Source organism: Neophocaena asiaeorientalis, unplaced genomic scaffold (genome assembly GCF_003031525.2).
Source record: "Neophocaena asiaeorientalis asiaeorientalis breed wild unplaced genomic scaffold, Neophocaena_asiaeorientalis_V1.1 scaffold166, whole genome shotgun sequence".
NCBI lineage: Eukaryota > Metazoa > Chordata > Mammalia > Artiodactyla > Phocoenidae > Neophocaena > Neophocaena asiaeorientalis.
In genome coordinates, this window is record NW_020174933.1 from 1,951,450 (window position 1) to 1,971,503 (window position 20,054).

The 20,054-nt window shown below is 35.7% G+C and overlaps 1 protein-coding gene across 1 annotated transcript in view; it reads right to left on the reverse strand.

The window, feature by feature from the left end:
• RYR2 (ryanodine receptor 2) overlaps positions 1–20,054 on the reverse strand; it is a 510,734-nt gene that overhangs the window by 127,320 nt on the left and 363,360 nt on the right. Inside the window, exons 64-68 of the mRNA XM_024761485.1 lie at positions 19,144–19,193; positions 7,481–7,541; positions 6,064–6,302; positions 4,482–4,563; positions 289–419 (exon numbers count right to left, since the gene is read on the reverse strand). Coding sequence (XP_024617253.1) covers positions 289–419; positions 4,482–4,563; positions 6,064–6,302; positions 7,481–7,541; positions 19,144–19,193 — 563 coding nt within the window. The remainder of the gene's footprint in view (positions 1–288; positions 420–4,481; positions 4,564–6,063; positions 6,303–7,480; positions 7,542–19,143; positions 19,194–20,054) is intronic.

Below are 20,054 nucleotides of genomic sequence, written 5' to 3' on the forward strand. Positions count from 1 at the left end.
TCAGATTGACCTATTTTTCCATATCTGCTCATTATTCTGTTTTATTATTAAGAGGGTTAATTTGTCTGTGGCTCATTGACTTTGAAGAAATTAAACTAATTTTCTTTCAGAAACACTACGGAAATAGTATACAGCATTCCCCAAAATTCCTAATAATAACACCTAAGAACAAATGACATGGAGATAATAAATTAAAATAGCCCATTAAAAAATCACGGTCAGAAAACACAACAAATGTCGTTAAGGTTTAGCTTCAAATATCAAGTAGTGCACATGCTTCTGTGTTACCTGCTCTCTCTCGAGAAGACTTAGTATTGTAGATGGAGTAAATATTGTGTTTGTCGAGATGAGTTTCCAAAAATGCTACAGGAAAGGCACCAGCGAAGGCAGCCAGACACTCTCCTAATGCAGAACGTTGCCTGTAAGTGGAAAACGCTTATATTTTTTAAGTCTTCTAAGTGAAAAACTGAAGAAGTTATATTAAAATTGGAAAGGTAAACCTAAAAGAAGGACAATCATAGTGTTACTGCTACTGGTAAAAACTAACCCTCAAATCCAATTTCTGTATTGCAAAACATCATGTGCTTTCTCATGTGCTTTCAACAGCAAATTCCCTGCCACTGAAAAAAACACACCTAAATTATCTGTCAACTAAAAAGAAGTTAAAAACAGTACAGACAAAAATAACAACAACAAGAAAAAAAAACCCAAGCCCTGTAAATTCCCTCATAAGTTTGGACATTTTACTTTTTTTCTTTCTTTCTTTTAACATGATGACCTAAGGAACAGTTCTTGCCACGTGAATAAATGGATTTGGATAAAAATTTTAAAAATCAAGTACTAATACAACACACAAATAAAACTTTCTGAAAATTTACCATGTATAAGTAATTTCGGGGTAGCTATGAAATATAAGGACATATTAGATGCTAAAAACTATTGATAACACTTAAAATTAATTTATCCTTTTCAAAGGAAGGAAGGGAATCAGACTGTGATCAACTTATTCAAGGCTTCCCTCGCCACTGATATAAATTCTCTCTCCCTCAGTTACCTACTGAATCCAAGGCTTTACTGGCATGTTAAGTGTTTATTAAATATAGAATAATGTGAGAGTTATTTCAGCAAATTATGAACTCCTTAAATGACTTTGAATATGTATTTTATTTAAAAGTCAATAAAATGGATCAAATTAAGAAAAGGTTACATAATTCTCTTAGACAGTTTTAAATTTCTCACTAAAAAAAATAATACTTAAAATTAGCAGTCTGATTATCTAATATTTTAATTAAAAATGACTAGATATATATTCAGCTAGGAGAAAATATCCCTTCATAGAATGACACTGAATTAGATAAAGCTCAATTCAAACATTTCATAACATTTCATTACTAAAGATAATTTAGGACATTAAGAAATTACAAAGAGCATGGGCTTTGATTCAGACAGACCCAAGTCCTGATCTTACTCCTAACACTGTGTCATTCACCATAGGAAAATTACTTACCCTTTTCAAGTTTTTCTTTCCTTACCTAAAAACAGGGATACAGAATTGCAAAATTTCTGGCACACAATATGGGTTCAATAAATGTTTTAAAAGAATGAGAAATACTTTATTTAAGAATTTAATAGCCTAAAATGTTTCATATATGACCCCAAAGTAGATCATCTATTTCCAGACATCTGACTGGGCTAGTCCTTTTATTTCATTAATAATTCATCTGAATTATTTAATAGTTCACTTTAAGATATAAATTCAATTAGTAACTCTCAGATCAACTCTGATAATTTCTGCTGCTATTCTAGAAATAGCAATTTTTCTTTTAGATGAGTTGTATTAAAATAACTACTTTTCTTTTTAGTATAGTGTCATTTTTTTCAAAATACCTTTTACTCACCTGCAAATTTTTATTTTTATATTCTCCCAAATTCACTTTATAATTGCAAAGTTAACTGAAAAATATATATATCTTTTAAAAGAATCTAACAGAAGGATCCCCAATTCTATCAAGAAAAATACCCAGGCAAGAGTAGTAACAACAATAACAGTAACTGCTGAGGTATGAGAGAATTTGGACTACCAGATATTAAAATGTATTAGAAAATACTAACAATTCAGGCTAGATGGTATTGCTCTAATCATTTAAAAATCAAATAATTTAGAACAGAATAGAAATTCTAGAAATATAACCTAGCAAATATACCTACTATATGATGAAGAGTTTGTTTTAAATCAGTAAATAAGAGAAATATTTAATAAATCATTATAGTAGAGATGTGGTGGACAATTTAAAACTTTGAATTCTACGTAACACCAAAGAGAAACAGGAAACAGGCTCATTTCCAGTAAATCCCTTCATACTCCAGAGACAATCATTTCAGACATTCTATGCCTCCCTCAAGCTTCTCACACTTGTCTCTTCAACTGTCATCTAGCTGAAGACTCAAGTCAGACTTCACTGAGACAATGAAGGCTATTACACACAGACCTATTTACACGTGACTTATCTTCTACTGTTTCCTGTTGCGTAGAGAAAGTTCTGAGTCTAAAAAGCCATGTTCTCCAAGATGCATTCCTGATCACCCCATGTCATTCTCTGTACTGTGTGCCAACTCACACACAATAACTTGCCCCTGTTACGTTCATCAGTTTCCTTGTTTTGTTTCTCTCCCTTGATATAAGCTCTCTGAGAGCAGGGATCTATTTGTTCACTGTTGTATCCCAGAACCTGACATTTGATCAGTATTTACTGAATGAACAAAAGGATTAAAAAGTAAACAACTGAAAGTAAACAACTGAAAGCATGAAAAACCTAGGAGAATAAATATTTGAATTTCTAGCTATTAAGTGTATAGTATAAACTTCTTAAAATCATGAAACTAAGGGGATGAAACATGTATGGGATAATTGCTAGATCTGATTATATAAAAATCCAAAATTCTCATGTCATAAAAAACTATCTGCACATAACGATTTGTATATAAGCACTATAAAGGTAAAAAAATGCTAAAAGTCATAAAAGCAGGAGAAATAACAGGCAAGAAGTTAATAGTTAACAAATACAATGGTTACTACTGATCAATAAGATAATACATTAATAGAAAAATGGACAAAAAATAAGAAAAGGCAATTTATAAAATAAGTACAAATGGTAAGGTAAACACACACACACAAATAGCTAGTAACTGGTAATGAGGAAAATGCATTTGAAAATAAAAATAGGATCTCATTTTCAACTAATAAATTTATAAATAGTAAAAAAGGGAAATAATCGGAAATGAGAAATGTGAGGAAATGAGAATTCTCTTGTAAAACTTTAAAGTATGAATTGAATCAATTTTTTTAAAGATAGTAAAATGTGTATCACAACCCCTTAATACATGCATACTCTTTAACCTAGATCTCCAAATTCTGATAAAGGAAATAAAATAAATATACACAGAAAAGTATGAACATAGATCTAGCATTAGTTATGTAAGTGAAAAGAGAAAAGAGCCTACATGTCAAAAATAAAGGAACATTTCAATAAATTATAATACTTCCTTAGGATAAAATATTTTATAGCCATAAAAATCATATGAAACTATTGATAGTTTAACTTAAAATGCAGGTAAAACTTTAAAAATATTTAGAGTAAACTCAACTATCTTTTTCCATTGATCTACTTTCCTTTCTCTTTGTAATTGTCACCTTATTTTAATTATTGTTGCTTTTTAAGTTTTAATGTTTGGTAGGCCATGTGAATGCCCTTATTACTCTAATTTTCTCTCTCAAAATTTTATTGGCTAGTCTCATGCATTGATTCTTTCAAATAAACTTTAAAATTTTTTTCAAGTTCAACAAAACACAAATTTCTACTTGAAATTCTTTATAATTAAGATTAATTTGGGGAGAATTTACATCTATTCAATATTCTTCTCTCAGAATATCCTTTGACTTATTTATTTCATTTATTGGTCTTCTATTAGAATGTCTTTTTATTTCTTCTAACGTTTAAAAAAGCCCTCTTCCTCTTCTCTCTTCCACAGAAATCTTACAGAAGTTGCCCATGTGATCTCTCTTGTTCAGTTCAGTGGGGACACCTTATCTTACTTGACCTGTCCATAACATCTGACTCTGCTAATCTTCTCCTCTTGAACTTGAGAACATGAAAAAATTAACTGCCTATATTCATTCTTATTTTGTATTTCCAATATAGAATTAGAAACTGTACTAGCAGATTCCTTCGTAAGACTCATTAATGCTCTAAGCTTAAACACTATGGCTTCACATTTTTTGTTCATAATTCGCAATTGTCTTTTATTGTATCAATTCAAATTTAGCTTAAAGATTGTCTAATTACTTCCAAGGAATTCAATATGTCAACCTGATTGTTTAGTTTATAACTAAGGAAAAAAGTTATAAAGTGAAGACCCTTGAAATAAATAATCATAACACTTGAAAAAGCTATTAATACAAAGTTAAACTTTTAAAATCTTACCTTTCCACATAAATACTCTTGCTGGTTCCCAATGCATACAAGCTAGTCAGAATTCTATAACATGATACCTGTACATCTTCCACTAAGGAAAAAGAGAATCTCACTTAAAAAAAAAAACACTTGTTATCAATACATTGTCCCGAGAAAGTTTAGGCTAACAACAAAATTCCATATTAAAGGCATACTAACACTTTAATATTTGAAAAAAAGCAATACAAGAACACACACACATAAAATCAAATTTAAGACCTTTTTCTCAAACAAAATTCTTTTCTTGAAGGAGCTGAAAGCTTTCTAAAGAATTATGCTCTGATTATACAGACAGAATATTATCAGGAACAATTGCTTTAGGTATAATAAAGGATTTCTTCAAGAATAAAACTAAGCACAAGGATATCTGGGAGGACAGGTCCATTTTGACTCCTGTTCCAAAGGTATATAAAGACTGTACCTTTTATTTTAACTCTCAAATGAACAAGAATAAGAATGCTAGAGAACGGGGTGTATCATTTATTTCTGAAATGACCTGAAATTCAAGGCATAAGTAAGTCACTCTTGGAGCTTTTAAAGCTAGAAAATCAAGTAAAACCTCTTAGATGATCTCTTATCCAATAAACATGTTCAACAGGCAAAGAAAACTAAGAACCTTGGATTTCTAATGCCAACTCTGCTACCATTTCCCAGAGGACACACCATGACGTGAATGGAGAAATCCTACTCATCCCCCATATTTGTTTGTGTCCACATGGGGCTATAAGTAATGCTCCCATTGGTTCAAGCAGTGTCAGTGTCAATGTTTTGACACTAGTGGTTATGTCATTCACTGATGAACAAAGGTGGCTTTTACACAGAGCTGTACTTCACCGGGGAGACCTACAACACTGAGAGTCTGAGTGGGTGGGTCTGCAAGCAAGACCCACTTGACTGGTAGACAAGGGCTCATATCATCTTTCATGTTCATACAGGCAGGAGAGCAGGAACTTAGGTCACGTGGTTCCTTTTTCATGCAACCTTGGGCATTCTGTGGATATTTTTAATAACCACAGAATTCCAGCCAGAAACAGCTGATGAGATCCCCTATGAAAAGAGACTGAAACCTATAAACAAAAGATAGTTGAGCCACCCTAGTAGGTCAGTTATTTAGACACAGAATTTGTCTCAGCAGTCTTCAAATTTATTGGTAGGATAGCTTGCAGAAGCAGTCTGCATCGACTCAGAAATAATCTGAAAACATTTAATGCTGCATGTCCTTTGGTGAAACTGCATTAGAAAATTTCCATGGAAAGAGACACCACAGAAAGTATAAAACTTGGAACTTGGATGTCAACAATGTGGGCGTGACTGTCCATAACCAGTACCTTACTGGTCCCTTCTGCGAATCCATGTGATTTAGAGACCTATCTCTATTAAGAATGGTTTTGGTTTTGTAACTCAAATGTCAACCTAAAGTGTTCTTAAAAAAACAAAACAAAACAAAAACATTTTAATGTATAAGCAGTGTTTGAATAACCTCGATGATGTGGCTGTTAATTTCTGATTGTACTATGCAGATAATGAAACTCTAAGTAATAGATTTACATACATATTAGATCTTCTCCGAACTGATGCTGGCCAATATGCTCAAATAATGATGACAGCATTGGCAACAGTGCCACCGTGGTATAATTGATAATCTGAGTAACACCTTTGGGTTGGTTTCGGGTGTGGGTGAACTGGCCCTGCTTAAGATTTTCCATCGTCTTCTCCAGATCCTCTGCGGCATTGTCCAGGAAAGCTCTGAGTGCACTTTTAACACTTTCCAGGCCAGTCTTCATCACAGTCCTAGGGAGTAAAGAAGAGACAGCTTATATCTTGTGAGAGGAGCACGTGAAATACAAATGAAACATGCTTCTACATCGTGTTTATTTTTGTCCATGACGACATTCACTCAGTCAACTCAATTTTTTAAATCCACTTTGAAATAATTCTTTCCTATATACTTGAAGTTACAGCAATAGCACTCCATAAATGCATAACGTTTCCGAAATGCCTTTGTAGTCAACTTAATTAGGACCTCGGAGCAAACGGCAGTTCTAATGCTTTACGTTTTCCACCTGTGGTCTCAAATATTGAGAATATTTACTTGATAACTAAGAAACCCAGCTCCTGAGTCAGTTTAGTTCATCCCAAATCCAACCAAACTAGAATGTTTTCTGAGGCTATGGGTGTGAAAGAAACAGTTAATGCCAGCTAAACCATGTTACCGAATGATACGGATTTTTTTTTTTTTTTTTTACCTTAAGGGTAACAATCAATCTTTTCTAAATAAGCTCTGAAGGCTGAACTTTGTAGAGAAGTGACATTCTAAAGCCGCCATTTCTTGTAGAATATGAAGGTGAATGGTAGCATCTCCTTTCTTCATTTATTATACAAAACACCTCAAATAAACTTTTAAACACAAAAATGGATAATTCAAGAGTATCACCGCATATTCTCTGTAGAAGACTTTTAGGAACTTTTATTTAGATGTATCCTGGATAATAAGTAAATTAATTGTACGGCTTAAAGGCTGAATCAATCACGCTAAACAAACTGGTTTTGTATTTGGATTTCTGGTCATTTTAATATTCACTTTACTCATCTATAAAATGAGAATAAAACCTTCATATTTCCTATAAAGCTAAATGTTATTAGAAATATGGAGAACAACTATCCTGCCTTGAGGCTAATAAAACCTCTAGAGTTGTAGCTCATCATTTTTACCTCACATAATACAGTCCCAATTCAACCCTCAATTACATACCTAGCTGCTACAGAAATTACTTAAAAATTTAAATAACAATATATATGATCATAAAAATAATAAAAGGCCGTTGTATTACTAGTTTACAAAAGATACTCTTTTCACCTACATTAAAGTCTTTACTGCAATTCCAAAGAATAAAGACACTAGGTTCTTCTTCTTATTCCTGTATATCATTATTACACTCACTGATTTAAATCAAAATGTATCCATTTACCTTGCATCCAAAGTCTGACCCAAAATATGAAGACAGTTGACAATTGATGTTGCATCATTTCCTAAAGAGGAAACAAAAAGCTGCATAAATTGCGCTGAGAATTTCTCAATGCTCTTCTTTTCTGTTAATGTTCGTGTTCCAAAAATTAGTCAAGGGCACAGCTCGGTAAGGATAACTCAATTCAAAAGAGTTTTTGATAATCAAGTTTAAAATCATGCAGTTTTTCTGCTTAAAAGTGGTTATGTGAATGTAAGTAGAAAAGCAATAAAGCACGTCTCATCAAACAGCTGACATACTCAAGAAGCATTCAAAGCACTGCCTCAGGCTAAAGAATTTTAACTGGATTCTTCAAATATATCCTCCTCCCCATACTAGCTCACCTTACTTTTAAATCATATTGTATGCCAACTTTTTAAGTCAGCTGATATCCTTTGTGAAATGAGGTGGGCTAAAAGTCCAATAAATTTAATTCCCTTTTAATTACCCCAAGTATATCTGCTTTCTTATTGCATTCAACTGCATTGAGATGAATTAATTTGCCTGAATTCAACTGCATTTGACATGAACTAATCTGCCTGAATGTTGTTCGTCTTCGGTGAAAAAGTGGTACCAAACTATCGTGCAAAAAAAGCATCAGAGGCTGAATAAGTTAAACATTACTCATGAGATATTTGAAACGGGGGTGACCCTTCTTGAAAATGAGATGAAACTCAGCCATTCTGACTGGCATATTTCATCACAAAGTACAGAAATATGAATCACATAATGAGTACACGTATTCTACTTTGTGATAAGGATACAAAAAAGAAAATATGAATCCAAAGTAACAAATTGATTTGACCGCTCACAATACAGTCTGACACTCATCACTTCCTCATTCCATACTCTCCTATTTGTAATATATACAGTCATTCCCTGGTCCTTAGGTTAAAAACTCCTAATTGAATGTGAGTTTTTAAAACATTTGGGCATGTTATATTCTTTATACACAAAAGGACCCTAAAAGGAACAAATGAAGTATACATGGAAATAACTGTCTCAGAATGTGGGCATGCCAGGTCAGTGATAATAATAAGGTGATAAAATAATAAGGTATGCATTGCTGAGGCTCTTCAGAAAATGTTCCATTCATCTCGTGCTTTGAATCTCAGCACTTCCAGGTGATAATGAAGACAAAATCAGCAGAAGGGCAGAATTTGTCACGCTCCTGTCTACTGACTGGTGGCAGTCCTAGGGCTTCTGCAATACTACAGCCCTCAGAAGTATTACTCATTTAATTATTCATTCACTCAATAAATACATGTTAAATACCAGGTACTTTTAAACTTCCAATCATAAGCAAAATAGAGTTCTCATGGTACTTGCATTTTAATGGGGGACACAGACAATGAACTATTAAGCAAAAAATAAATCAGTATGGAACATAATGTCAGGCCGCAGTAAAAATATATAAAGCAGGGAATACGGATTAGAGCAACAGGATAGAGTAATAGGGTGAGTGGTCACCAGAGCCTCCCCAAGAAGGTGGCACCTGAGCAGAGATTTGAATGAAGCGAAGGAACAAACCATGCATATAACTGGGAGAAGGGCCCAGGCAGTGGAAACAGCATGTTTCCAGGGCAGAAACTGAACCTGGTGGTCCAGGCAAGGAAGCCAAGATGACTGATGTGGGCAAATTCAGGGGAAAGAAGGAAAAGGTAAGGTGGAGAGGAGGGAAACAGGTTCTAGAGACTTGCAACCAGAGCAAGCACTTTGGATTGTGCTTCAGTGGTTAAGAATCCACCTGCCAATGCAGGGGACGTGGGTTCGAGCCCTGGTCCGGGAGGATCTCACTTGCCATGGAGCAACTAAGCCTGTGAGCCACAACTACTGAGCCAGCGCTCTAGAGCCCACGTGCCACAACTACTGAAGCCCGGGTGGCTAGAGACCGTGCTCCCCAACAAGAAGCCACTGCAATGAGAAGCCCATGCACCAACGAAGAGTGGCCCCCGCTCGCCGCAACTAGAGAAAGCCCACGTGCAGCAATGAAGACCCAACGTGGCCAAAAATAAATTAAATAAATAAATAATTTATTTAAAAAAATAATAATGTATGTTAAGGTTTTGCTTATGGGTTGCATGTTGGTGACGGGGAAAGGAGACAAGGATGACTCCATGATCATTTGGGTGAGCAACTGTGTGAGCAGTTGGGTGAATAGTCGTAGGATTCAATCACGTGGGGAGAGCCCAAGGCAGGAGCAAAATGTGTGGGGAGGGGAGAGGGGAGGGCTGGGCGTTCTGCTTCCGACAGGTCAAGTGTGATGGGCCAATTCATCTCCGGTAGAGATGTAGGCAACTGATACAAAAACCTGGAGTGCAGAGATGAGATCTGAGTTACAGCTGTAAACCTGGGCCTCATAAGCATATGGAAAATTTTTTAAATCATGCGCCTGAATGAAATTAGCCAGCATGAACATAAATACAGAAGCATAAAGGTCCCAGAGCCTCCAATGTTTGGAGGTAAAAAAAAGATAAGAAGGGTGCAGCACAGAAAATGACAGAGGGAAGGCCCAGGAGGGAGAGGGGATACAAAGTGATGCCTATGAGTCTCATGCAACCAAATTCAGCACCAAATCAGAGAGGCTGGTCCCTCACTCTCTTCCTAAAACTCACAGTCATACTGTCTCCTCATACAGATTATCAGTGTTTGTACTTTGTACTGAGCTTATCCATGCCTTTTTCCAAAAGGAGGTCTGGGGTTCTTTAAACTTCCTTTTGTATAAGCTCATGAGGTGTGATTTTTTTTTTTTTTTTACATCTTTATTGGAGTATAATTGCTTTCCAATGGTGTGTTAGTTTCTGCTTTGTAACAAAGTGAATCAGTGAGGTGTGATTTTTGTCTCCTTTGTTCCCTGATGCAGCTCCGCACATAGAACAGTGCCTGATTTAGAGCAGGAGCTCAATTAAATACTTGTGGAATGACTGGAATGTGAGTAAAAAGAGTAGGAAAGGGCACCAGTGGCCAGACAAGTTCTGTGGGTCAAATGAAAGCGTGTGTGGTGAATATGAGATTCCTGTGAGTGTTAGTCACAAAACTGTGAGCTATATCAGTTGACACACTTTGGTACACTCCAGAGCAGATATAGTACAACTTTAAATGGAAACATCTCATTGTAAAAAAAAATGGTGGAGAAAGGACCCTAAGGAATGCAGTAACAGTATTAACTGAACCTTCAGCATTTGAATGTATGGACCAGCAAAAGTATCAATTTTATGGGCATGTATAAATGCCTTAACTAATGGTTAGTCTTGAAGAGAGAAAGTACGTAGTAAGGCTTTTAAATAAAATAGCAACCTGGATATGGTCCTTCTAAAGGCTCTCCAGATCACCATAATCAGGAATGTCAGTCACGCTATTAGTAAGAACAGGAAGGGCTAGACAAAAAGCCTAGTAAGATGGTAAAATCTTAAGGTGATGACTGTATTTTTTCATGTTCTTAACTATATGTAATTTCTTAAACTGCTCTGAGCAGTATAAAAACCAAAAGTTTGATACCTTCAACTCACGTTTTTTTCAAGGTTCAAGCTACTTTCTTTGTCTTCAAATATAACTCTCATCACCTCTAAACACTTAGGGAAACACTTACGGATTGCCTATTTATCTTTAAGATTGTATGTTTGCATCAGTGTGTGTGTGTGTGTGTGTGTGTGTGTGTGTGTGTGTGTGTGTGTGTGTGTGTAAGCATAAAAGGTACAAAATTAAAATCACAGCTCATACCTGAATCTAATAACAACATACAGCAAACACTGGGTTCTTAAAAACATTGTTACCAATTCTCACAAAATAATACAACTCTCTAAATAATAAAAATAACAAAGCTAACGCTGTTAAAAGCCAAAATATCCTTCTTGTATCTTAATCCCAAACTGTTTTGTGGTTTTCAATATAAGATTTCTATAATTCAGGAGTTTTCAATGTCATCCAAAATTTGATATATCACGTACCACTTGTTTTATAATCTGATTTATTGAGAATTCTCAGAATGTTGACTTTCTCTCTTCTGGGAAAACAGTAACAGTCATTCTAATTTTTATTCTTCTTCTTTACTTTTTCTAGCATGGCTCTTGACACAATATCTCATTATAGTTTCTTCTTTGAAGAAATGATTAATCTTGGAAAAATCCTTATTAATAACATGAAATAAAATTATGCTAGAAGATGCAAATTTCTCTCAAAATTACGAAGAGACAGAAATTGAAGCCTGTCAACGATTTTATTACTTCTGAAGTCAGTGATATTGAAAAGAATAAAATTACTGAGTCCCTAACTTGGTGAGAAGTTTCAGTTAAACTTAGAATATATATTACATATTCTATTCATTTGTCTCAAAGTCAGGAAATTCTCTCAGAGTAATACGTTGAAATGAAAGAAGTATCTCTCTCTCTAATACAATCTTCTGATATTATTTTCAAATAATATTATTTTCATTCTGAGTCTGGTAAGAATTAGGTTATTTATAGCAACTCTAATCCAGGAAACTCTTGCCTTTATCATACACACTGTCATAAAACTACAGAATCTTTAAGTTAGATAAGACCTTAAGGATCCTCTAGTGATGAATACCATACTCAAAATAGATAACCAACAAGGACGTACTGTATAGCACAGGGAACTCTGCTCAATATTCTGTAATAACCTAAATGGCAAAAGAATTTGAAAAAGAATAGATACATGTATATGTATAACTGAATCACTTTGCTGTGCACCTGAAACTAACACAACATTGTTAATCAACTCTACTCCAATATAAAATAAAATTTTTTTTAAAGTAGCAGATTGTGCTACTTATTTCTCCTATTTTCCTTGACTATCATCCATTTTATTTAACCTTCAGGCTTACTGACATAAAGTTATATATAATTTTCTAACAGATTGTGCTTTTTAAATTTAAACCATGACATTCTCAAAATAGTGACACATTCAGTTCTCACATATGCACTATCCTCAGAGATTCTTGGTGCTTTAAATGACTTTCCTTTCATTATGTGTGTCCTATTAAACAACACAAGCACAATGTGAACCTTTTTAGGGATAATACAAACACATACAGTCATTCCTCAGTATCCGCAGGGGATTGATTCCAAGACTCTCCCCCAACACCAAGAATCCAAGGATGCTCAAGTCCCTTGTATAAAATGGCATAGTATTTGCATATAACCTACACACATCCTCCTTTATACTTTAAATTATCTCTAGATTACTTAAAATACATAATACAAAGTAAATACTATGCACGTATTTTTGAAGGATGGCGATTTCAAGTGTTTTTTGGAACTTTCCGGAATTTTTTTAAAAAATATTTTTGATCCCCGATTGGTTGAATCCATGGATGCAGGGCCTGTGGATAAGGAGGGATGACGGTACTAATTTTCTAATGTCTCCTGATACAAGATAGCCCCTCATTTAAACACATGAAGAGGGTTTGGGGTCAGGGATAACAGAAGGGTCAACATAAACTTATTCCACTAATTTTTTAATAAGGGAGAGATACCAGTTGATAGAATTCACTATATTACTTTATTTACTATTAAAACTCTTTTAAAATTAACATTAAGATTTAGGTACCAGTTTAATCATTCATACTCGTCTAGAGAAAAAAACAAATACTTTAACAAGACCTATTGTTTCATTTAAGCACATGATAATACTTGTCCAGTATTCCTGAAGCTAATGTGGGAGCTGTATTAATGATGTTCTAAGGTCACTGAGGTCAACTAGAAAGAATGTTGGAGTTTGATGCTCATAATGTTGCAAAATGCTTGCTTTATTCCAGGCATTCCTAGGAATCTGTCTGTCATCAAATTTGGAAATTCTCCAGTAAATCTGGGTGTCTCTAGACAATTAACTGTCTTGCTATGTTAAAAACTCACCAGAAAACAGGAAAGTAGAAAAGGCCTCTACCAAAATGTTCATTGCAGCTCTATTTACAATAACCAGGACATGGAAGCAACCTAAGTGTCTATCAACAGATGAATAGATGAAGAAGATGTGGCACATACACACAATGGAATATTACGCAGCCATAAAAAGGAACGAAACTGAGTTATTTGTAGTGAGGTGGGTGGACCTAGAGACTGTCATACAGAGTGAAGTAAGTCAAAAAGAGAAAAACAAATACCGTATGCTCACACACATATACGGAATGTAAAAAAAAAAAAAAAAAAGGTCATGAAGAACCTAGGGGCAAGATGGGAATAAAGATGCAGACCTACTAGAGAATGGACTTGAGGATACGGGGAGGGGGAAGGGTAAGCTGGGACAAAGTGAGAGAGTGGCATGGACATATATACACTACCAAACGTAAAATAGATAGCTAGTGGGAAGCAGCTGCATAGCATAGGGAGATCAGCTCGGTGCTTTGTGACTACCTAGAGGGGTGGGATCGGGAGGGTGGGAGGCAGGGAGATGCAAGAGGGAAGAGATATGGGGACATATGTATATGTATAACTGATTCACTTATAAAGCAGAAACTAACACACCATTGTAAAGCAATTATACTCCAATAAAGATGTTAAAAAAATAAAAATTAAAAAATTAAAGAAAAAAAAACTCACCAGAAAACAGATAAGTAGAAAAGGCCTCTAAATGATAACTATTTTGTGCCAGCCTTCTCAAATACTTCCTCGAACTGAAAGTATCATTGTTGGTAGAGTTTAATGATTGTTTGAAAAGTCATTAATCATGTGTTACTTCCTTTTCAATGTAAGTGCCCTAAGTGTTTTCATGGACCACTTAAGGAATTTTTTTAAAATGTGATTCTCATAAACTATGACATAAGTGGATATTATGTTTTTCCTAATATTCTCAAGGAAAAAAATGTAAGTCTGGCTTATTCATGAATGTAAGAAAATTCCAAATTGATAGCACTCATCTCATTGTAGTAAGCATCTGCTGACTTATCTATCCTCTCTGTTAGACTGTAGACTTCTTAAAGGTAGGACCTGGTAGGTTGATTAATTCAGTCATCAGATATTTATAAAAGAGCCACTATGCACCAGACTTCCTGCTGGGCTCTGAGGATACAAAAATAAGCCCTCGAAGGGCTGAGTTTTGGGCCAGAGAAAGAAGTTAATCTTGTAACATCATCAGTGAGATGAAGGAAAAGTATGCAGAGCTATGAGAAAGTTATAATAGTAGAAGGAGAGAGTATAATCAGGGAGGTTGGGGATGGTTTTCCTGAGAGAATACTATTTGGGTTGAAGTGTGAAGGATTAGTAGTTAACCCCATTGTGGGTGTGAGGGACTGGAGAGGGGCATGTGGTGTACGGGATCCCATCTCCGTCAGTAATTACAGCATGTGCAAAGGCCCTGGGCAGAAAGGAATACATTTTCATGAAGCAGAGAGAAGGCTGCTTAAGCTGAGGCATCATGAGGAAGTCAGAGCATGCTGGGAAATGAGGATGCAGGGGTACACAGGGGACAGACTATCAAACACTATGTGGCCAGATGAAGAATTCTGATCTTTACTACAGAGAAATGGGAAGCCACTGGCTCCACAGGACTGTATTCAGTGATGAGACCATTTTGTTGTTCTGTTTTGGTTTTTGGTTGGGGAGGGGGAGAGATATGATTGCTTTGGAGCACAGTTTAGAAGGGCAAGAGGGAATTCTAAGAGAAGGGTGAGTACGTTCATGGAGGCATACAGGTAAGAGACACCTGTAGATTGGCATGGGGTGGTAGCAGCAGAGAGGGAAAGAAATCTGCACTTTTCTATCCTCACAGGCTAAGAGAATGTTCACACACAGCAGACACAAAACTGGTTACTGAAAGAATGCACAAAATGAATGTCATTAAGGCATTCGATTCATTTTCACATGTAAAAAGAAAGCCGTTAAGAAGTCTTGATACACACACACCTGTGCCACCATCACTATCCCTGCTGGAGCTCTGGTTAGCAGATTCTCTTTCCCCTGCAAATGACTGAAAGTCTAAAAATAGGCTATAATAGTAGGACTGAAGTATCCTCTAAATGCTTTAAAATTAGGCAGTTAGAAAGACAGAATTATCACTTAGCATAAGTGGGCGAAAATGGTAGGATTAAAAGCAATATTTCGTTAGTCAATAATGCGTCCTTGAAAACGGCAAATGGGATCCTTATTCCTTGTCAACCTGCCTGCATCTTACCCCATCCTGATTTTCCAAAATACAAGCGTGCACCAACTTGCAATCACAGGCATCTCAGAAATCAAAAGGGAAGCCTAATATAAAATAGATGCTATTTTCCTTACTAATTTTTTCTATAAAGTATTTTAATAGACACCCCAGAACTACTGTTCTGTAGGGAATATGGCTTGTTCCCCTTTTTGAAAACCCTACCTTTTTCTAAGATAAAAGGAAATGGTTTACACACCTTCAAAAGAATATATGAGGAATAAAAACATGACTCATCTCTCTTTAATTCTTAGTGTGCTTCAACATATAGAAAATATTTTAAAGTAGATAAAAGATATACATAAATATAGAAGTTCAAGTGTGGGGAATCCTCACTTTACATATCAGAAAAATTTCTGAACAGCTACAATCTGGCAGACACCTTGGAATAAATATTCCATTACTGATAATACTCAGCTCCCCACAATGACCACCACCAGGACAAGAGTTTTGACTTTTGTTTCTTTTGCGGTACGCGGGCCTCTCACTGCTGCGGCCTCTCCCGCTGCAGAGCACAGGCTCTGGACGGGCAGGCTCAGCAGCCATGGCTCATGGGCCCCGCCGCTCCGCGGCATGTGGGATCTTCCCAGACCGGGTCACGAACCCGTGTCCCCTGCATCGGCAGGCGGACTCTCAACCACTGCGCCACCAGGGAAGCCCATCTGGTTTATTTTAATGCTTCCCTCTTGTCTCCAATCCCACCTTGCTGACATGTTTCTGGTTAATGTATCTCTTTCTGTATTTTTGCTCCTTGACACGAAGCCCAAGTATTTCTTTGTTAACCTCAACTTTCACTTGTCTTACTTTATTCTTAGGCTAGGTCATGAAACAATTTTTTGAACTAAGCACAGGAAAAACATTTTGATCATCAGTTAATGTCTGCCAGAATACAGAAAAAAAAAATGTAAAGACAGGGTGAAAGAAAAAATAAAAGAGATTAATATGTCTATGTATTTACAAAAGACCACTGTATATATGCTGTTAGGTCTCTCTCTCTCTCCCTTCAGGAAAATCCACAACAGTATAATTGATATATCAAAAAGTAAGTACTTGGATTATACAACTTCTGCTTCGATCTGGAAATGGCTAGATTATAAAGGCTTCATGGCGCATGTATTTTAAATAACCAAGTTCCCTAGTTTAGTGTGTATGTAATTTGATTTATCTAAATAAAAGCTGTACAAATAAGACTAAGAATACCTTAGACTTGAAAGCCATACTGTTACAGTTTACATAGCACTTCAACATTCATCATGTCATATGAGATTTTATACATGCAATAGATCTCTAAAGTTAGCAGTTATTTTAATCTAGTTTAAAAATGAAAAACAAACAAACTAAAAAACAAAGGTTCAGAGAAGTTAAGTCCCTTGTCCAAATCATTCAGCTGGTTTAGTTGCAAATAGAGGATTTACATACAGGTTTTCTGATTCAAAGCCCATTATTCTCTCCAGGACATCACGTTAACATCTAAAACCACGCTGTAACTGTAACATGTAAAGTTTATGTGTCTAAGACTTAACATGCTAACACTTCGACAAGTCTGTATTAGAGTATGTTTGATTAATAAAAGCTTCGTGAAGTCTGTATTGTTTTACAGGCAAATGCCTAAGCAAATTTGAAACAATAAGACACTAGAATAATATAAAGACTGAATTAAAATATGCTTTTGAGATAAAGATACATAGTAGCTCTCCAATAAATTCCTGTTAAAAATAAAAATAATAGTATTTAAAGGCAAAGGGATTTAACATGCAATGATTCCTAAATGAAATACAAGAATCACAGAGAGACAGAATGAATGTCAAAATCCAGTTCTTCTCCTCTGACTGGTATGACAATTTATATTATGCATTTATCTTCAACTACTGAACCCTTAATATATTCAAAGGGAAAAGAGAGATTAAACAACATATACAATTAATACATGGTAATGGAAGTCTACATTAGTAGACCAGTAGATTCGTTTACATATAGTTCCTCTGCAGAGGGTTATAAATCGCAAAATGGCACAAGGCAGGCTTCTGGGATGCTGAAAATGTTCTATGTCTCGACCTGAGAAAACGGGCAGATACATGTAAAATCTCATCAAGCTATGTCATCAAGCTGTTCTCAAGATCTGTGTACTCTGTCGTATATATGGAATGCCTCAAAAGTTTTAAAAATAAAATTATAGCAAAACGTAACATGGGAAACCAAGAAGTTAAAATATGTAAGAAGCTAGAGAGAGCACAACAGAAAGTATTTTTATGGGGTCCCCATCAGAGCCTTCCTCTATCATGAGAAGGTTAAGGAGTATACAAAAGCTCTGTCTGAATAATTTTCATAGAAATTTTTCTATGATGAAGAGAAGTCAAACAAAAGCCAGCCAACTTAGGAGAGCTTCCTGAAGACAATTTCCCCGTTAATTTTGGATAACTGAAACAATAATGCAAGAACTCAGGCAATTTATGAGAAATATATCTTAAAAACACCCAAATACTGGATAGAACAATATTAGAAAGCAAATACAGCATTAAGTAGTCATATCCAGAAACTATCATTTCTCAAAAAATGTAAAAGTTATTTGCATATATATACACATACACACACGTACATGTACCTAGTTCTCAGCTTATCCACTGTGGCTTTTATAGAAATGACTTAATCCTTAGGTTTTCTGGTGAATGGAATGGGACTTATAACATCTCTATTAGTACACTCAATGTTTTCTTACTGAAGTCACCCCGACGCTGTCTCAAAACCTATAGAGCATCGAGCTAAAATTTGCCTTGGCAGTTACGAAGCCGGATGCAGGAAAGCGTAAAACATAAACTCTGCCGACTGCTATGAAGTCTTAAAGCCCCACGGCAAGGAGAGTCTGTGGAAAGTGAGTGACCGCCCTGCAAGGCTCTTTGAAAGCAAGTGTTTGGGAACATGACTTTCAGCTACGTGAATTCTCAGAAATGAACAAAAACTGACTACCATGGGGTGAGGGGTGCTAGAAAAGTCGCTTTTGCCAAATCCAGGCCTCACTGTCTCTACTATGAAGCTCCAGTGTCTGGAATACAGTCGACATGCAAATCTGTAGTCAAGAGCATTAAAAGAGTGCAGTTAAAAATTGTTGGGGTATAACAGCTCATTACTTTATCTATAAGAGATAACCAAACACAAATTCAGAGGCCCAGTTTGGCTTCGCCCCTCTGAAATAAAATATGGCCGAAGCTGCCATTTCCATTCATTTGGCCTTTAATAATATAACCTTTTGATTTTCAAGTGTGCTTTGGACTAGTACATAAAGTTACAGTCTTCAATTTCACCATAGGTAACGCTACTTATAAACAACCTTGAGGACCTTACCTTGGCCTATGACGACCATGCATCCGGCCATGCAAACATGCATTCATGCAACATAGCAGCACACAACACAGTGTAAAAATGGCAAAGAAAACCAAGTGATGGCCATGCTAGTATTTGTTCAAGGGTCTCCTTACCAAATAGTGAAATCCTATGCCTGACAAGAACTCCAAGTTTGCAGAATAGGCTGAAGACAAAAGAAAAACAAAAGAGAAAAGGGAAAAGGGGAAGGGAAGGTAGAAAAGACAGGGAGAAATTAAATTAAAATAAAACAAAAAAGAAGAAGAAGAAAAAAAGAAAAATAAACAGCTGATATATGAGCCGGAAAAAAGCAACATGATGTCACGCAGAAAGAATCAATTCTCTGAGCAGAATGTGGAGTAAAGATATTAAAGAAAGAGTCTTTGAGTGCATATCTTTAACAAACATGGTTAAAAAAGCACATATTATACGGAACCAAAAAAAAATTGAAAGCAAAGCTAATTAATATAAAAGCAATCTATATGAACCCCGTAAGAATATAACTACTAGAAAACCACAAGGAGAAAACTTTAATTTTATCTGCCCCAAAGTACTACTGAAGTTCTAGAAATTTGTTGTTATGGGTATTATTTAACAATGGAAGTATGGTGCTTTGGGCATAAAATGTTTACTTTTAGTATGTTTTATCATTTGGCCTTTCCTTCTCCCTGACCTTGACCACACCCCTTACACATATACCAAAGCATCCAGTGAATCTGAACACAATGAACTAGAGAGAGAATTTAAACAACTGATAATCCCTCAGAGAAAAACGTTACAGATGTGATAACTTAAAGGGCTTCTAATGCTAATTGATGAGTTGAACATTTATTTCCTCTAGACTAAGTTCCTGGGTCTTCATGTCCTTCCTGGTGGTCACCAACGGGAGATTCCAAATAAGGGGGCCCAGCACTCAACATGACATTGGTACGCACTAATGCTTGGATCACAACCCAGAGCCTGGACAATACCCGTTCTTGTCCTGTCACGTCTGTCACCAGGCAGTCTGGTGGCTTTCTTGCTGGGC